The sequence below is a fragment of the Callorhinchus milii genome, unplaced genomic scaffold, assembly GCF_018977255.1.
Source record: "Callorhinchus milii isolate IMCB2004 unplaced genomic scaffold, IMCB_Cmil_1.0 Scaffold610, whole genome shotgun sequence".
Lineage (NCBI taxonomy): Eukaryota > Metazoa > Chordata > Chondrichthyes > Chimaeriformes > Callorhinchidae > Callorhinchus > Callorhinchus milii.
Genome location: NW_024705351.1, coordinates 32,054 through 52,272, shown reverse-complemented (window position 1 = coordinate 52,272; position 20,219 = coordinate 32,054). Strand labels below are relative to the sequence as shown.

The 20,219-nt window shown below is 42.2% G+C and overlaps 2 protein-coding genes and 2 pseudogenes across 2 annotated transcripts; all 4 read right to left on the bottom strand.

Annotated features, from left to right (window-relative positions):
- Nucleotides 1–385: 385 nt before the first annotated feature.
- On the bottom strand, nt 386–1,000 carry LOC121852238 (annotated as a pseudogene).
- A 4,747-nt stretch (nt 1,001–5,747) lies between these two features.
- On the bottom strand, nt 5,748–9,899 carry LOC121852237 (zinc finger protein 84-like; the record flags this gene model as incomplete). The annotated part of the gene is given in 6 exon segments (XM_042346324.1): nt 5,748–5,760; nt 6,380–7,008; nt 9,348–9,487; nt 9,490–9,819; nt 9,822–9,875; nt 9,878–9,899. Coding segments are annotated over 6 exon segments (1,188 nt in total), but the record flags the coding sequence as incomplete, so codon positions are not given.
- A 1,525-nt stretch (nt 9,900–11,424) lies between these two features.
- Nucleotides 11,425–12,629, bottom strand: LOC121852236 (gastrula zinc finger protein XlCGF7.1-like; the record flags this gene model as incomplete). Its single annotated transcript, XM_042346323.1, is given in 3 exon segments — nt 11,425–11,452; nt 12,002–12,545; nt 12,548–12,629. Coding segments are annotated over 3 exon segments (654 nt in total), but the record flags the coding sequence as incomplete, so codon positions are not given.
- A 1,827-nt stretch (nt 12,630–14,456) lies between these two features.
- Nucleotides 14,457–15,656, bottom strand: LOC121852235 (annotated as a pseudogene).
- Nucleotides 15,657–20,219: the final 4,563 nt, after the last annotated feature.

Below are 20,219 nucleotides of genomic sequence, written 5' to 3'. Positions count from 1 at the left end.
GAAATCACTGATATTATCAATTGCACCTAATACATTGATCTAACAGAGAAACAAACGTGCACATTCCAGGACTTAACAGAAGTTCTCAATACTTTGATTATCCAGCCACTCCAGCAGCCATTTCTCATTATCAACCTGCATGGGGTCGAAATAGGAATTGTCGTCAGGGCTCAGTACATCCAGCCATCTCGCAGGATCCAACTGCATGGGGTCGAAATAGGAATTGTCGTCAGGACTCATTACATCCATGCATCTCTCAGGATCCACCTGCATAGGTTCGAAAGATGCATTTTTTTCAGGACTCATTGCAGCAATCTGTATTTCTCCTTTTGATTTCACTTTCCTATCATTGCGGATCTTCTTATGCTTGTTTCGGGGTGATGACCGTGTCCTCTCCAACGGAGAACAATTGAATGGCTTATCGTCCGTGTGTGTTTCCTGGTGACGATGAAGATTTGATTTCCGTGAAAATGGCTTCCCACACAGAGAGCAATTGAACGGCTTCTCGCCCGTGTGTGTTTTGGTGAGTGTGAAGATCTGCTTTACGGGAAATGCCTTCACACACAGAGCAATTGAACGGCTTCTCACCCGAGTGTGTTTTTTGGTGATTGCGAAGAGTTGATGAATCTGCAAATGACTTCCCGCACACAGAGCAATTGAACGGCTTCTCGCCCGTGTGTGTTTTCTGGTGCTTGTGATGAGTTGATGAATCTGCAAATGACTTCCCACACACAGAGCAATTGAACGGCTTCTCGCCCGTGTGTGTTTTCTGGTGCTTGTGAAGATCTGATTTCCGTGCAAATGCCTTCCAGCACACAGCACAATTGAACGGCTTCTCTCCCGTGTGTGTTTTTGGTGGTGTGAAGATCTGCTTTACGGGCAAATGCCTTCACACGAACAGAGCAATTGAATGGCTTCTCACCGTGTGTTTTTGGTGATTGCGGAGAGTTGATGAATCTGCAAATGCCTTCCCGCACACAGCGCAATTGAATGGCTTCTTACCCGTGTGTGCGTGCCGCTGTGGAGAGTTTTTTCTGCTCCACTAACGTTTAACCGAGTCACAGTAACGCTCGGAAGTCGGAATACACACGCGATTACCAGTTTATCCACTAACAAAGACACTTACTTGTTGATGCACGGCGTATCGATGTCCCTGTAACCGTCTGAAGAGATCGCCACGAACTCTCCCGAAGCAAAGTCCCCAACCAGTCGCCAAGCAATCGTGCTCGCCAGGCTGGGTCTCGTGGAAGAAGGGTTATCTGCAGAGCGGGGAGTCGAGCGTCTATGCTCATCAAAATCCCTCTCGAAATGCCCTTGAGGTCTGATTTTAAGCCCTTTATAATTCTGCTCTAGCATCCAAATTCTTTGTTCTCGACTTGGCCTATTATAGAATTGTTAATTTTACATTAACAATCCGCATATCTAGCAACATAATACGTATGTACATATCACTGAATAATTGTACACTTCCGTTTGAATACGGATGTGCATCTCTATGCATAATTCATGATTCGTGTTAATTTGCTAATATTCACCCCCAATGTCCTCTAAACTGCTGCAAGTTTAGAGGATGATAAAGTGACATACAGTCTGAAGTATCAAAATTGGTGATCTCGAGCTTGATTTGGAATAAGATGTGCAAGTTTATACTGTACTGACTTTGTTTTATAAATATATTTAAGTACAATCGTGTTGAGCGGGGTGTTTCTAGAAAACGAGTGTTTTATATTAAAAATTCTGCCATTTGTTCGCGTAGTCGAACGCAATCCTTTGTACTTACACTGCTGTGTATGTCATCGTGTGTGGGTGTGTGTACATGAGAGTGTATGTGTACTCGTGTATGATTATGTATTGGAACAAACAATTTATTTTTATATTGTGTCGTACAAATAATTGAGGGGCAACGTGGTAGGAATGCGCCACCACAACAGGGAACTACAGGGATGAGACTCCCCGCTCGTGGTGCGAAATGAATGAAAACAGCGTAAAACACATGCACACTCGTGTGTGAATGCACACCGCTGTATATACAGTCGTGTTTGGATGCAAACTCGTGTGTGTATGTCTACTCGTCCGTGTTTTTTTAAAGGAAAACTATGGTAGCAATAACGTACGATCAGTCATCTTTAAAAACAGGTCTTTATTAATCTGCAAGAAAGCTCACGTTAATACTCGTATCGAAATCTTTATTAATACGCATGCTCAAACAGGAAAGGAACTATCTTCTTGGTTCTTTCGGTAAAGTCACGTAGAAGGGAAGTAATAAAATAATAAAAATAAAACATAATAAAACAATTCTCACGACGTTTCGGCCACAACGCAAGCAGCCGTCTTGCGTTGTGGCCGAAACGTCGTGAGAATTGTTTTATTATGTTTTTATTTTTATTATTTTATTACTTCCCTTCTACGTGACTATACCGATAGAACCAAGAAGATGAATCCCTGCAGTCACGAAAGCTTTAAATCGAAAAGGAAAGGAACTAGGCATTTTTTCCCAATAGGAATTCAACAGTTAAAATATATTCTTAAAATCAAACACGTAAACGTCGATTTCCCTTTGACGTCCTTTTCGACTGAAGCCATTCGTCCTAAGTATAAAATTGTTGTCATTCTGAAATCCGTGAACACTTCTGGAACTTAAAGGAAGACATTCATCTGAACACATTATAGAGCATTCACAACATCACTCTAGCTTGAAGTCCTAGAAATCACCGAAAAATATATATGAGACACGAATATCCACTACATCAAGCCATATCTCATGATGCAACTGCATGGGGTCGAAAGAGGAATTTCGTTGAGGACTCATGACAACATTTTTACTCTTTGTTTGATGATGCCTGTGAAGTGTTACTGACTGTGAAAATGCTTCCAACACACAGAGCAATCAAACGGTTTTGTTAAAATAATTACACTAGGTTGGAGTAGTGCTGGAAATCACTGATATATCAATTGCACCTAATACATTGATCTAACAGAGAACAAACGTGCACATTCCAGGACTTTAACAGAAGTACTCAATACTTTGATTATCCAGCCACTCCAGCAGCCATTTCTCATTATCAACCTGCATGGGGTCGAAATAGGAATTGTCGTCAGGGCTCAGTACATCCAGCCATCTCGCAGGATCCAACTGCATGGGGTCGAAATAGGAATTGTCGTCAGGACTCATTACATCCATGCATCTCTCAGGATCCACCTGCATAGGTTCGAAAGATGCATTTTTTTCAGGACTCATTGCAGCACTCTGTATTCTCCTTTTGATTTCACTTTCCTATCATTGCGGATCTTCTTATGCTTGTTTCGGGGTGATGACCGTGTCCTCTCCAACGGAGAACAATTGAATGGCTTATCGTCCGTGTGTGTTTCCTGGTGACGATGAAGATTTGATTTCCGTGAAAATGGCTTCCCACACAGAGAGCAATTGAACGGCTTCTCGCCCGTGTGTGTTTTTTGGTGAGTGTGAAGATCTGCTTTACGGGCAAATGCCTTCACACAGAGCAATTGAATGGCTTCTCACCCGAGTGTGTTTTTTGGTGATTGCGAAGAGTTGATGAATCTGCAAATGACTTCCCGCACACAGAGCAATTGAACGGCTTCTCGCCCGTGTGTGTTTTCTGGTGCTTGTGATGAGTTGATGAATCTGCAAATGACTTCCCACACACAGAGCAATTGAACGGCTTCTCGCCCGTGTGTGTTTTCTGGTGCTTGTGAAGATCTGATTTCCGTGCAAATGCCTTCCAGCACACAGCGCAATTGAACGGCTTCTCGCCCGTGTGTGTTTTTTGGTGAGTGTGAAGATCTGCTTTACGGGCAAATGCCTTCACACAAACAGAGCAATTGAATGGCTTCTCACCCGTGTGTTTTTTGGTGATTGCGAAGAGTTGATGAATCTGCAAATGCCTTCCCGCACACAGCGCAATTGAATGGCTTCTTACCCGTGTGTGCGTGCCGCTGTGGAGAGTTTTTCTGCTCCATGTGACTGATTTTTCAGAGCAGAGAAACTTCGTGGATGTCTGGCTCAAATCGCCAAAAAGCAACTCTCACTAACGTCTAACCGAGTCACAGTAACGTCTCGGAAGTCGGAATACACACGCGATTACCAGTTTATCCACTAACAAAGACACTTACTTGTTGATGCACGGCGTATCGATGTCCCTGTAACCCGTCTGAAGAGATCGCCACGAACTCTCCCGAAGCAAAGTCCCAACCAGTCGCCAAGCAATCGTGCTCGCCAGGCTGGGTCTCGTGGAAGAAGGGTTATCTGCAGAGCGGGGAGTCGAGCGTCTATGCTCATCAAAATCCCTCTCGAAATGCCCTTGAGGTCTGATTTTAAGCCCTTTATAATTCCGCTCTAGCATCCAAATTCTTTGTTCTCGACTTGGCCTATTATGGAATTTGCATTCAATTGTTAATTTTTACATTAACAATCCGCATATCTAGCAACATAATACGTATGTACATATCACTGAATAATTGTACACTTCCGTTTGAATACGGATGTGCATCTCTATGCATAATTCCATGATTCGTGTTAATTTGCTAATATTCACCCCCCAATGTCCTCTAAACTGCTGCAAGTTTAGAGGATGATAAAGTGACATACAGTCTGAAGTATCAAAATTGGTGATCTCGAGCTTGATTTGGAATAAGATGTGCAAGTTTATACTGTACTGACTTTGTTTTATAAATATATTTAAGTACAATCGTGTTGAGCGGGGTGTTTCTAGAAAACGAGTGTTTTATATTAAAAATTCTGCCATTTGTTCGCGTAGTCGAACGCAATCCCTTTGTACTTACACTGCTGTGTATGTCCACTCGTGTGTGGGTGTGTGTACATGAGAGTGTATGTGTACTCGTGTATGATTATGTATTGGAACAAACAAATTATTTTTATATTGTGTCGTACAAATAATTGAGGGGCAACGTGGTAGGAATGCGCCACCACAACAGGGAACTACAGGGATGATACTCCCCGCTCGTGGTGCGAAATGAATGAAAACAGCGTAGAAACACATGCACACTCGTGTGTGAATGCACACCGCTGTATATACAGTCGTGTTTGGATGCACACTCGTGTGTGTATGTCTACTCGTCCGTGTTTTTTTAAAGGAAAACTATGGTAGCAATAACGTACGATCAGTCATCTTTAAAAACAGGTCTTTATTAATCTGCAAGAAAGCTCACGTTAATACTCGTATCGAAATCTTTATTAATACGCATGCTCAAACAGGAAAGGAACTATCTTCTTGGTTCTTTCGGTAAAGTCACGTAGAAGGGAAGTAATAAAATAATAAAAATAAAACATAATAAAACAATTCTCACGACGTTTCGGCCACAACGCAAGCAGCCGTTAGACGGCTGCTTGCAGCCGTTGAGGACGGCTGCTTGCGTTGTGGCCGAAACGTCGTGAGAATTGTTTTATTATGTTTTATTTTTATTATTTTATTACTTCCCTTCTACGTGACTATACCGATAGAACCAAGAAGATGAATCCCTGCAGTCACGAAAGCTTTAAATCGAAAAGGAAAGGAACTAGGCAATTTTTTTCCCCAATAGGAATTCAACAGTTAAAATATATTCTTAAAATCAAACACGTAAACGTCGATTTCCCTTTTGACGTCCTTTTCGACTGAAGCCATTCGTCCTAAGTATAAAGTTGTTGTCATTCTGAAATCCGTGAACACTTCTGGAACTTAAAGGAAGACATTCATCTGAACACATTATAGAGCATTCACAACATCACTCTAGCTTGAAGTCCTAGAAATCACCGAAAAATATAAATGAGACACGAATACTCCACTACATCAAGCCATATCTCATGATGCAACTGCATGGGGTCGAAAGAGGAATTTCGTTGAGGACTCATGACAACATTTTTACTCTTTGTTTGATGATGCCTGTGAAGTGTTGCTGACTGTGAAAATGCTTCCAACACACAGAGCAATCAAACGGTTTTGTTAAAATAATTACACTAGGTTGGAGTAGTGCTGGAAATCACTGATATTATCAATTGCACCTAATACATTGATCTAACAGAGAAACAAACGTGCACATTCCAGGACTTTAACAGAAGTACTCAATACTTTGATTATCCAGCCACTCCAGCAGCCATTTCTCATTATCAACCTGCATGGGGTCGAAATAGGAATTGTCGTCAGGGCTCAGTACATCCAGCCATCTCGCAGGATCCAACTGCATGGGGTCGAAATAGGAATTGTCGTCAGGACTCATTACATCCATGCATCTCTCAGGATCCACCTGCATAGGTTCGAAAGATGCATTTTTTTCAGGACTCATTGCAGCAATCTGTATTTCTCCTTTTGATTTCACTTTCCTATCATTGCGGATCTTCTTATGCTTGTTTCGGGGTGATGACCGTGTCCTCTCCAACGGAGAACAATTGAATGGCTTATCGTCCGTGTGTGTTTCCTGGTGACGATGAAGATTTGATTTCCGTGAAAATGGCTTCCCACACAGAGAGCAATTGAACGGCTTCTCGCCCGTGTGTGTTTTTTGGTGAGTGTGAAGATCTGCTTTACGGGGAAATGCCTTCACCACAGAGCAATTGAACGGCTTCTCACCCGAGTGTGTTTTTTGGTGATTGCGAAGAGTTGATGAATCTGCAAATGACTTCCCGCACACAGAGCAATTGAACGGCTTCTCGCCCGTGTGTGTTTTCTGGTGCTTGTGATGAGTTGATGAATCTGCAAATGACTTCCCACACACAGAGCAATTGAACGGCTTCTCGCCCGTGTGTGTTTTCTGGTGCTTGTGAAGATCTGATTTCCGTGCAAATGCCTTCCAGCACACAGCACAATTGAACGGCTTCTCTCCCGTGTGTGTTTTTTGGTGAGTGTGAAGATCTGCTTTACGGGCAAATGCCTTCACACGAACAGAGCAATTGAATGGCTTCTCACCCGTGTGTGTTTTTTGGTGATTGCGGAGAGTTGATGAATCTGCAAATGCCTTCCCGCACACAGCGCAATTGAATGGCTTCTTACCCGTCGGAATACACACGCGATTACCAGTTTATCCACTAACAAAGACACTTACTTGTTGATGCACGGCGTATCGATGTCCCTGTAACCCGTCTGAAGAGATCGCCACGAACTCTCCCGAAGCAAAGTCCCCAACCAGTCGCCAAGCAATCGTGCTCGCCAGGCTGGGTCTCGTGGAAGAAGGGTTATCTGCAGAGCGGGGAGTCGAGCGTCTATGCTCATCAAAATCCCTCTCGAAATGCCCTTGAGGTCTGATTTTAAGCCCTTTATAATTCCGCTCTAGCATCCAAATTCTTTGTTCTCGACTTGGCCTATTATGGAATTTGCATTCAATTGTTAATTTTTACATTAACAATCCGCATATCTAGCAACATAATACGTATGTACATATCACTGAATAATTGTACACTTCCGTTTGAATACGGATGTGCATCTCTATGCATAATTCCATGATTCGTGTTAATTTGCTAATATTCACCCCCCAATGTCCTCTAAACTGCTGCAAGTTTAGAGGATGATAAAGTGACATACAGTCTGAAGTATCAAAATTGGTGATCTCGAGCTTGATTTGGAATAAGATGTGCAAGTTTATACTGTACTGACTTTGTTTTATAAATATATTTAAGTACAATCGTGTTGAGCGGGGTGTTTCTAGAAAACGAGTGTTTTATATTAAAAATTCTGCCATTTGTTCGCGTAGTCGAACGCAATCCCTTTGTACTTACACTGCTGTGTATGTCCACTCGTGTGTGGGTGTGTGTACATGAGAGTGTATGTGTACTCGTGTATGATTATGTATTGGAACAAACAATTATTTTTATATTGTGTCGTACAAATAATTGAGGGGCAACGTGGTAGGAATGCGCCACCACAACAGGGAACTACAGGGATGATACTCCCCGCTCGTGGTGCGAAATGAATGAAAACAGCGTAGAAACACATGCACACTCGTGTGTGAATGCACACCGCTGTATATACAGTCGTGTTTGGATGCAAACTCGTGTGTGTATGTCTACTCGTCCGTGTTTTTTTAAAGGAAAACTATGGTAGCAATAACGTACGATCAGTCATCTTTAAAAACAGGTCTTTATTAATCTGCAAGAAAGCTCACGTTAATACTCGTATCGAAATCTTTATTAATACGCATGCTCAAACAGGAAAGGAACTATCTTCTTGGTTCTTTCGGTAAAGTCACGTAGAAGGGAAGTAATAAAATAATAAAAATAAAACATAATAAAACAATTCTCACGACGTTTCGGCCACAACGCAAGCAGCCGTTGAGGACGGCTGCTTGCAGCCGTTGAGGACGGCTGCTTGCGTTGTGGCCGAAACGTCGTGAGAATTGTTTTATTATGTTTTATTTTTATTATTTTATTACTTCCCTTCTACGTGACTATACCGATAGAACCAAGAAGATGAATCCCTGCAGTCACGAAAGCTTTAAATCGAAAAGGAAAGGAACTAGGCAATTTTTTCCCAATAGGAATTCAACAGTTAAAATATATTCTTAAAATCAAACACGTGAACGTCGATTTCCCTTTGACGTCCTTTTCGACTGAAGCCATTCGTCCTAAGTATAAAGTTGTTGTCATTCTGAAATCCGTGAACACTTCTGGAACTTAAAGGAAGACATTCATCTGAACACATTATAGAGCATTCACAACATCACTCTAGCTTGAAGTCCTAGAAATCACCGAAAAATATAAATGAGACACGAATACTCCACTACATCAAGCCATATCTCATGATGCAACTGCATGGGGTCGAAAGAGGAATTTCGTTGAGGACTCATGACAACATTTTTACTCTTTGTTTGATGATGCCTGTGAAGTGTTGCTGACTGTGAAAATGCTTCCAACACACAGAGCAATCAAACGGTTTTGTTAAAATAATTACACTAGGTTGGAGTAGTGCTGGAAATCACTGATATTATCAATTGCACCTAATACATTGATCTAACAGAGAAACAAACGTGCACATTCCAGGACTTTAACAGAAGTACTCAATACTTTGATTATCCAGCCACTCCAGCAGCCATTTCTCATTATCAACCTGCATGGGGTCGAAATAGGAATTGTCGTCAGGGCTCAGTACATCCAGCCATCTCGCAGGATCCAACTGCATGGGGTCGAAATAGGAATTGTCGTCAGGACTCATTACATCCATGCATCTCTCAGGATCCACCTGCATAGGTTCGAAAGATGCATTTTTTTCAGGACTCATTGCAGCAATCTGTATTTCTCCTTTTGATTTCACTTTCCTATCATTGCGGATCTTCTTATGCTTGTTTCGGGGTGATGACCGTGTCCTCTCCAACGGAGAACAATTGAATGGCTTATCGTCCGTGTGTGTTTCCTGGTGACGATGAAGATTTGATTTCCGTGAAAATGGCTTCCCACACAGAGAGCAATTGAACGGCTTCTCGCCCGTGTGTGTTTTTTGGTGAGTGTGAAGATCTGCTTTACGGGCAAATGCCTTCACACAGAGCAATTGAATGGCTTCTCACCCGAGTGTGTTTTTTGGTGATTGCGAAGAGTTGATGAATCTGCAAATGACTTCCCGCACACAGAGCAATTGAACGGCTTCTCGCCCGTGTGTGTTTTCTGGTGCTTGTGATGAGTTGATGAATCTGCAAATGACTTCCCACACACAGAGCAATTGAACGGCTTCTCGCCCGTGTGTGTTTTCTGGTGCTTGTGAAGATCTGATTTCCGTGCAAATGCCTTCCAGCACACAGCGCAATTGAACGGCTTCTCGCCCGTGTGTGTTTTTTGGTGAGTGTGAAGATCTGCTTTACGGGCAAATGCCTTCACACAACAGAGCAATTGAATGGCTTCTCACCCGTGTGTGTTTTTTGGTGATTGCGAGAGTTGATGAATCTGCAAATGCCTTCCCGCACACAGCGCAATTGAATGGCTTCTTACCCGTGTGTGCGTGCCGCTGTGGAGAGTTTTTCTGCTCCACTAACGTTAACCGAGTCACAGTAACGTCTCGGAAGTCGGAATACACACGCGATTACCAGTTTATCCACTAACAAAGACACTTACTTGTTGATGCACGGCGTATCGATGTCCCTGTAACCCGTCTGAAGAGATCGCCACGAACTCTCCCGAAGCAAAGTCCCCAACCAGTCGCCAAGCAATCGTGCTCGCCAGGCTGGGTCTCGTGGAAGAAGGGTTATCTGCAGAGCGGGGAGTCGAGCGTCTATGCTCATCAAAATCCCTCTCGAAATGCCCTTGAGGTCTGATTTTAAGCCCTTTATAATTCCGCTCTAGCATCCAAATTCTTTGTTCTCGACTTGGCCTATTATGGAATTTGCATTCAATTGTTAATTTTTACATTAACAATCCGCATATCTAGCAACATAATACGTATGTACATATCACTGAATAATTGTACACTTCCGTTTGAATACGGATGTGCATCTCTATGCATAATTCCATGATTCGTGTTAATTTGCTAATATTCACCCCCCAATGTCCTCTAAACTGCTGCAAGTTTAGAGGATGATAAAGTGACATACAGTCTGAAGTATCAAAATTGGTGATCTCGAGCTTGATTTGGAATAAGATGTGCAAGTTTATACTGTACTGACTTTGTTTTATAAATATATTTAAGTACAATCGTGTTGAGCGGGGTGTTTCTAGAAAACGAGTGTTTTATATTAAAAATTCTGCCATTTGTTCGCGTAGTCGAACGCAATCCCTTTGTACTTACACTGCTGTGTATGTCCACTCGTGTGTGGGTGTGTGTACATGAGAGTGTATGTGTACTCGTGTATGATTATGTATTGGAACAAACAAATTATTTTTATATTGTGTCGTACAAATAATTGAGGGGCAACGTGGTAGGAATGCGCCACCACAACAGGGAACTACAGGGATGAGACTCCCCGCTCGTGGTGCGAAATGAATGAAAACAGCGTAGAAACACATGCACACTCGTGTGTGAATGCACACCGCTGTATATACAGTCGTGTTTGGATGCACACTCGTGTGTGTATGTCTACTCGTCCGTGTTTTTTTAAAGGAAAACTATGGTAGCAATAACGTACGATCAGTCATCTTTAAAAACAGGTCTTTATTAATCTGCAAGAAAGCTCACGTTAATACTCGTATCGAAATCTTTATTAATACGCATGCTCAAACAGGAAAGGAACTAGGCAATTTTTTCCCAATAGGAATTCAACAGTTAAAATATATTCTTAAAATCAAACACGTAAACGTCGATTTCCCTTTTGACGTCCTTTTCGACTGAAGCCATTCGTCCTAAGTATAAAGTTGTTGTCATTCTGAAATCCGTGAACACTTCTGGAACTTAAAGGAAGACATTCATCTGAACACATTATAGAGCATTCACAACATCACTCTAGCTTGAAGTCCTAGAAATCACCGAAAAATATATATGAGACACGAATACTCCACTACATCAAGCCATATCTCATGATGCAACTGCATGGGGTCGAAAGAGGAATTTCGTTGAGGACTCATGACAACATTTTTACTCTTTGTTTGATGATGCCTGTGAAGTGTTACTGACTGTGAAAATGCTTCCAACACACAGAGCAATCAAACGGTTTTGTTAAAATAATTACACTAGGTTGGAGTAGTGCTGGAAATCACTGATATTATCAATTGCACCTAATACATTGATCTAACAGAGAAACAAACGTGCACATTCCAGGACTTTAACAGAAGTACTCAATACTTTGATTATCCAGCCACTCCAGCAGCCATTTCTCATTATCAACCTGCATGGGGTCGAAATAGGAATTGTCGTCAGGGCTCAGTACATCCAGCCATCTCGCAGGATCCAACTGCATGGGGTCGAAATAGGAATTGTCGTCAGGACTCATTACATCCATGCATCTCTCAGGATCCACCTGCATAGGTTCGAAAGATGCATTTTTTTCAGGACTCATTGCAGCACTCTGTATTTCTCCTTTTGATTTCACTTTCCTATCATTGCGGATCTTCTTATGCTTGTTTCGGGGTGATGACCGTGTCCTCTCCAACGGAGAACAATTGAATGGCTTATCGTCCGTGTGTGTTTCCTGGTGACGATGAAGATTTGATTTCCGTGAAAATGGCTTCCCACACAGAGAGCAATTGAACGGCTTCTCGCCCGTGTGTGTTTTTTGGTGAGTGTGAAGATCTGCTTTACGGGCAAATGCCTTCACACAAACAGAGCAATTGAACGGCTTCTCACCCGAGTGTGTTTTTTGGTGATTGCGAAGAGTTGATGAATCTGCAAATGACTTCCCGCACACAGAGCAATTGAACGGCTTCTCGCCCGTGTGTGTTTTCTGGTGCTTGTGATGAGTTGATGAATCTGCAAATGACTTCCCACACACAGAGCAATTGAACGGCTTCTCGCCCGTGTGTGTTTTCTGGTGCTTGTGAAGATCTGATTTCCGTGCAAATGCCTTCCAGCACACAGCACAATTGAACGGCTTCTCGCCCGTGTGTGTTTTTTGGTGAGTGTGAAGATCTGCTTTACGGGCAAATGCCTTCACACAAACAGAGCAATTGAATGGCTTCTCACCGAGTGTGTTTTTTGGTGATTGCGAAGAGTTGATGAATCTGCAAATGCCTTCCCGCACACAGCGCAATTGAATGGCTTCTTACCCGTGTGTGCGTGCCGCTGTGGAGAGTTTTTCTGCTCCATGTGACTGATTTTTCAGAGCAGAGAAACTTCGTGGATGTCTGGCTCAAATCGCCAAAAAGCAACTCTCACTAACGTTTAACCGAGTCACAGTAACGTCTCGGAAGTCGGAATACACACGCGATTACCAGTTTATCCACTAACAAAGACACTTACTTGTTGATGCACGGCGTATCGATGTCCCTGTAACCCGTCTGAAGAGATCGCCACGAACTCTCCCGAAGCAAAGTCCCAGCCAGTCGCCAAGCAATCGTGCTCGCCAGGCTGGGTCTCGTGGAAGAAGGGTTATCTGCAGAGCGGGGAGTCGAGCGTCTATGCTCATCAAAATCCCTCTCGAAATGCCCTTGAGGTCTGATTTTAAGCCCTTTATAATTCTGCTCTAGCATCCAAATTCTTTGTTCTCGACTTGGCCTATTATGGAATTTGCATTCAATTGTTAATTTTTACATTAACAATCCGCATATCTAGCAACATAATACGTATGTACATATCACTGAATAATTGTACACTTCCGTTTGAATACGGATGTGCATCTCTATGCATAATTCCATGATTCGTGTTAATTTGCTAATATTCACCCCCCAATGTCCTCTAAACTGCTGCAAGTTTAGAGGATGATAAAGTGACATACAGTCTGAAGTATCAAAATTGGTGATCTCGAGCTTGATTTGGAATAAGATGTGCAAGTTTATACTGTACTGACTTTGTTTTATAAATATATTTAAGTACAATCGTGTTGAGCGGGGTGTTTCTAGAAAACGAGTGTTTTATATTAAAAATTCTGCCATTTGTTCGCGTAGTCGAACGCAATCCCTTTGTACTTACACTGCTGTGTATGTCCACTCGTGTGTGGGTGTGTGTACATGAGAGTGTATGTGTACTCGTGTATGATTATGTATTGGAACAAACAATTTATTTTTATATTGTGTCGTACAAATAATTGAGGGGCAACGTGGTAGGAATGCGCCACCACAACAGGGAACTACAGGGATGATACTCCCCGCTCGTGGTGCGAAATGAATGAAAACAGCGTAGAAACACATGCACACTCGTGTGTGAATGCACACCGCTGTATATACAGTCGTGTTTGGATGCAAACTCGTGTGTGTATGTCTACTCGTCCGTGTTTTTTTTAAAGGAAAACTATGGTAGCAATAACGTACGATCAGTCATCTTTAAAAACAGGTCTTTATTAATCTGCAAGAAAGCTCACGTTAATATCGTATCGAAATCTTTATTAATACGCATGCTCAAACGGAAGGACTATCTTTTGGTTTTTCGGTAAAGTCACGTAGAGGGAAGTAATAAAATAAAAAATAAACATAAAAACATTCTCACGACGTTTCGGCAAACGCAGCAGCCGTTGAGGACGGTGCTTGCAGGTGAGGACTGCTGGTTGTGGCCGAACGTCGGAGAATTGTTATTATGTTTTTTTTATTATTTTATTACTCCTTTACGTGACTTACGGAAGAACAAGAAGATGAATCCTGCAGTCACGAAAGCTTTAAATCGAAAGGAAAGGAACTAGGCAATTTTTTTCCCCAATAGGAATTCAACAGTTAAAATATATTCTTAAAATCAAACACGTAAACGTCGATTTCCCTTTTGACGTCCTTTTCGACTGAAGCCATTCGTCCTAAGTATAAAGTTGTTGTCATTCTGAAATCCGTGAACACTTCTGGAACTTAAAGGAAGACATTCATCTGAACACATTATAGAGCATTCACAACATCACTCTAGCTTGAAGTCCTAGAAATCACCGAAAAATATATATGAGACACGAATACTCCACTACATCAAGCCATATCTCATGATGCAACTGCATGGGGTCGAAAGAGGAATTTCGTTGAGGACTCATGACAACATTTTTACTCTTTGTTTGATGATGCCTGTGAAGTGTTGCTGACTGTGAAAATGCTTCCAACACACAGAGCAATCAAACGGTTTTGTTAAAATAATTACACTAGGTTGGAGTAGTGCTGGAAATCACTGATATTATCAATTGCACCTAATACATTGATCTAACAGAGAAACAAACGTGCACATTCCAGACTTTAACCAGAAGTACTCATACTTTGATTATCCAGCCACTCCAGCAGCCATTTCTCATTATCAACCTGCATGGGGTCGAAATAGGAATTGTCGTCAGGGCTCAGTACATCCAGCCATCTCGCAGGATCCAACTGCATGGGGTCGAAATAGGAATTGTCGTCAGGACTCATTACATCCATGCATCTCTCAGGATCCACCTGCATAGGTTCGAAAGATGCATTTTTTTCAGGACTCATTGCAGCAATCTGTATTTCTCCTTTTGATTTCACTTTCCTATCATTGCGGATCTTCTTATGCTTGTTTCGGGGTGATGACCGTGTCCTCTCCAACGGAGAACAATTGAATGGCTTATCGTCCGTGTGTGTTTCCTGGTGACGATGAAGATTTGATTTCCGTGAAAATGGCTTCCCACCAGAGAGCAATTGAACGGCTTCTCGCCCGTGTGTGTTTTTTGGTGAGTGTGAAGATCTGCTTTACGGGCAAATGCCTTCACACAGAGCAATTGAACGGCTTCTCACCCGAGTGTGTTTTTTGGTGATTGCGAAGAGTTGATGAATCTGCAAATGACTTCCCGCCACAGAGCAATTGAACGGCTTCTCGCCCGTGTGTGTTTTCTGGTGCTTGTGATGAGTTGATGAATCTGCAAATGACTTCCCACACACAGAGCAATTGAACGGCTTCTCGCCCGTGTGTGTTTTCTGGTGCTTGTGAAGATCTGATTTCCGTGCAAATGCCTTCCAGCACACCAGCACAATTGAACGGCTTCTCTCCCGTGTGTGTTTTTTGGTGAGTGTGAAGATCTGCTTTACGGGCAAATGCCTTCACACGAACAGAGCAATTGAATGGCTTCTCACCCGTGTGTGTTTTTTGGTGATTGCGGAGAGTTGATGAATCTGCAAATGCTTCCCCGCACACAGCGCAATTGAATGGCTTCTTACCCGTGTGTGCGTGCCGCTGTGGAGAGTTTTTCTGCTCCACTTAACGTTTAACCGAGTCACAGTAACGTCTCGGAAGTCGGAATACACACGCGATTACCAGTTTATCCACTAACAAAGACACTTACTTGTTGATGCACGGCGTATCGATGTCCCTGTAACCGTCTGAAGAGATCGCCACGAACTCTCCCGAAGCAAAGTCCCCAGCCAGTCGCCAAGCAATCGTGCTCGCCAGGCTGGGTCTCGTGGAAGAAGGGTTATCTGCAGAGCGGGGAGTCGAGCGTCTATGCTCATCAAATCCCTCTCGAAATGCCCTTGAGGTCTGATTTTAAGCCCTTTATAATTCTGCTCTAGCATCCAAATTCTTTGTTCTCGACTTGGCCTATTATGGAATTTGCATTCAATTGTTAATTTTTACATTAACAATCCGCATATCTAGCAACATAATACGTATGTACATATCACTGAATAATTGTACACTTCCGTTTGAATACGGATGTGCATCTCTATGCATATTCCATGATTCGTGTTAATTTGCTAATATTCACCCCCCAATGTCCTCTAAACTGCTGCAAGTTTAGAGGATGATAAAGTGACATACAGTCTGAAGTATCAAAATTGGTGATCTCGAGCTTGATTTGGAATAAGATGTGCAAGTTTATACTGTACTGACTTTGTTTTATAAATATATTTAAGTACAATCGTGTTGAGCGGGGTGTTTCTAGAAAACGAGTGTTTTATATTAAAAATTCTGCCATTTGTTCGCGTAGTCGAACGCAATCCCTTTGTACTTACACTGCTGTGTATGTCCATCGTGTGTGGGTGTGTGTACATGAGAGTGTATGTGTACTCGTGTATGATTATGTATTGGAACAAACAATTATTTTTATATTGTGTCGTACAAATAATTGAGGGGCAACGTGGTAGGAATGCGCCACACAACAGGGAACTACAGGGATGATACTCCCCGCTCGTGGTGCGAAATGAATGAAAACAGCGTAGAAAACATGCACACTCGTGTGTGAATGCACACCGCTGTATATACAGTCGTGTTTGGATGCAAACTCGTGTGTGTATGTCTACTCGTCCGTGTTTTTTTAAAGGAAAACTATGGTAGCAATAACGTACGATCAGTCATCTTTAAAACAGGTCTTTTTTCTGAAAAGTCAGTTATATCGATGAATCTTTATTATAGATGCTAGGAAGGATATTTTGGTTTTTCGTAGTACGTAGGGGTATAATAATAATAAACATATAAATCTAGACGTTTCGGCCAACGAAGCAGCCGTTGAGGAGGCTGCTTGAGCCGTTAGACGCTGCTTGCGTTGTGGCGAACGTCGTGAGAATTGTTTATTATGTTTTATTTTTATTTTTATTATTCCTTCTACTGATATACGATAGACAAAAGATGATCCTGCATCACGAAAGCTTTAAATCGAAGGAAAGGAACTAGGCAAATTATTTCCCAATAGGAATTCAACAGTTAAAATATATTCTTAAAATCAAACACGTAAACGTCGATTTCCCTTTGACGTCCTTTTCGACTGAAGCCATTCGTCCTAAGTATAAAATTGTTGTCATTCTGAAATCCGTGAACACTTCTGGAACTTAAAGGAAGACATTCATCTGAACACATTATAGAGCATTCACAACATCACTCTAGCTTGAAGTCCTAGAAATCACCGAAAAATATATATGAGACACGAATACTCCACTACATCAAGCCATATCTCAGGATGCAACTGCATGGGGTCGAAAGAGGAATTTCGTTGAGGACTCATGACAACATTTTTACTCTTTGTTTGATGATGCCTGTGAAGTGTTACTGACTGTGAAAATGCTTCCAACACACAGAGCAATCAAACGGTTTTGTTAAAATAATTACACTAGGTTGGAGTAGTGCTGGAAATCACTGATATTATCAATTGCACCTAATACATTGATCTAACAGAGACACAAACGTGCACATTCCAGGACTTTACCAGAAGTACTCAATACTTTGATTATCCAGCCACTCCAGCAGCCATTTCTCATTATCAACCTGCATGGGGTCGAAATAGGAATTGTCGTCAGGGCTCAGTACATCCAGCCATCTCGCAGGATCCAACTGCATGGGGTCGAAATAGGAATTGTCGTCAGGACTCATTACATCCATGCATCTCTCAGGATCCACCTGCATAGGTTCGAAAGATGCATTTTTTTCAGGACTCATTGCAGCACTCTGTATTTCTCCTTTTGATTTCACTTTCCTATCATTGCGGATCTTCTCATGCTTGTTTCGGGGTGATGACCGTGTCCTCTCCAACGGAGAACAATTGAATGGCTTATCGTCCGTGTGTGTTTCCTGGTGACGATGAAGATTTGATTTCCGTGAAAATGGCTTCCCACACAGAGAGCAATTGAACGGCTTCTCGCCCGTGTGTGTTTTTTGGTGAGTGTGAAGATCTGCTTTACGGGCAAATGCCTTCACACAACAGAGCAATTGAATGGCTTCTCACCCGAGTGTGTTTTTTGGTGATTGCGAAGAGTTGATGAATCTGCAAATGACTTCCCGCACACAGAGCAATTGAACGGCTTCTCGCCCGTGTGTGTTTTCTGGTGCTTGTGATGAGTTGATGAATCTGCAAATGACTTCCCACACACAGAGCAATTGAACGGCTTCTCGCCCGTGTGTGTTTTCTGGTGCTTGTGAAGATCTGATTTCCGTGCAAATGCCTTCCAGCACACAGCGCAATTGAACGGCTTCTCGCCCGTGTGTGTTTTTGGTGAGTGTGAAGATCTGCTTTACGGGCAAATGCCTTCACACAAACAGAGCAATTGAATGGCTTCTCACCCGAGTGTGTTTTTTGGTGATTGCGAAGAGTTGATGAATCTGCAAATGCCTTCCCGCACACAGCGCAATTGAATGGCTTCTTACCCGTGTGTGCGTGCCGCTGTGGAGAGTTTTTCTGCTCCATGTGACTGATTTTTCCACTAACGTTTAACCGAGTCACAGTAACGTCTCGGAAGTCGGAATACACACGCGATTACCAGTTTATCCACTAACAAAGACACTTACTTGTTGATGCACGGCGTATCGATGTCCCTGTAACCCGTCTGAAGAGATCGCCACGAACTCTCCCGAAGCAAAGTCCCCAACCAGTCGCCAAGCAATCGTGCTCGCCAGGCTGGGTCTCGTGGAAGAAGGGTTATCTGCAGAGCGGGGAGTCGAGCGTCTATGCTCATCAAAATCCCTCTCGAAATGCCCTTGAGGTCTGATTTTAAGCCCTTTATAATTCTGCTCTAGCATCCAAATTCTTTGTTCTCGACTTGGCCTATTATGGAATTTGCATTCAATTGTTAATTTTTACATTAACAATCCGCATATCTAGCAACATAATACGTATGTACATATCACTGAATAATTGTACACTTCCGTTTGAATACGGATGTGCATCTCTATGCATAATTCCATGATTCGTGTTAATTTGCTAATATTCACCCCCCAATGTCCTCTAAACTGCTGCAAGTTTAGAGGATGATAAAGTGACATACAGTCTGAAGTATCAAAATTGGTGATCTCGAGCTTGATTTGGAATAAGATGTGCAAGTTTATACTGTACTGACTTTGTTTTATAAATATATTTAAGTACAATCGTGTTGAGCGGGGTGTTTCTAGAAAACGAGTGTTTTATATTAAAAATTCTGCCATTTGTTCGCGTAGTCGAACGCAATCCCTTTGTACTTACACTGCTGTGTATGTCCACTCGTGTGTGGGTGTGTGTACATGAGAGTGTATGTGTACTCGTGTATGATTATGTATTGGAACAAACAAATTATTTTTATATTGTGTCGTACAAATAATTGAGGGGCAACGTGGTAGGAATGCGCCACCACAACAGGGAACTACAGGGATGAGACTCCCCGCTCGTGGTGCGAAATGAATGAAAACAGCGTAGAAACACATGCACACTCGTGTGTGAATGCACACCGCTGTATATACAGTCGTGTTTGGATGCACACTCGTGTGTGTATGTCTACTCGTCCGTGTTTTTTAAAGGAAAACTATGGTAGCAATAACGTACGATCAGTCATCTTTAAAAACAGGTCTTTATTAATCTGCAAGAAAGCTCACGTTAATACTCGTATCGAAATCTTTATTAATACGCAGTGCTCAAACAGGAAAGGAACTAGGCAAATTATTTCCCAATAGGAATTCAACAGTTAAAATATATTCTTAAAATCAAACACGTAAACGTCGATTTCCCTTTGACGTCCTTTTCGACTGAAGCCATTCGTCCTAAGTATAAAATTGTTGTCATTCTGAAATCCGTGAACACTTCTGGAACTTAAAGGAAGACATTCATCTGAACACATTATAGAGCATTCACAACATCACTCTAGCTTGAAGTCCTAGAAATCACCGAAAAATATATATGAGACACGAATACTCCACTACATCAAGCCATATCTCAGGATGCAACTGCATGGGGTCGAAAGAGGAATTTCGTTGAGGACTCATGACAACATTTTTACTCTTTGTTTGATGATGCCTGTGAAGTGTTACTGACTGTGAAAATGCTTCCAA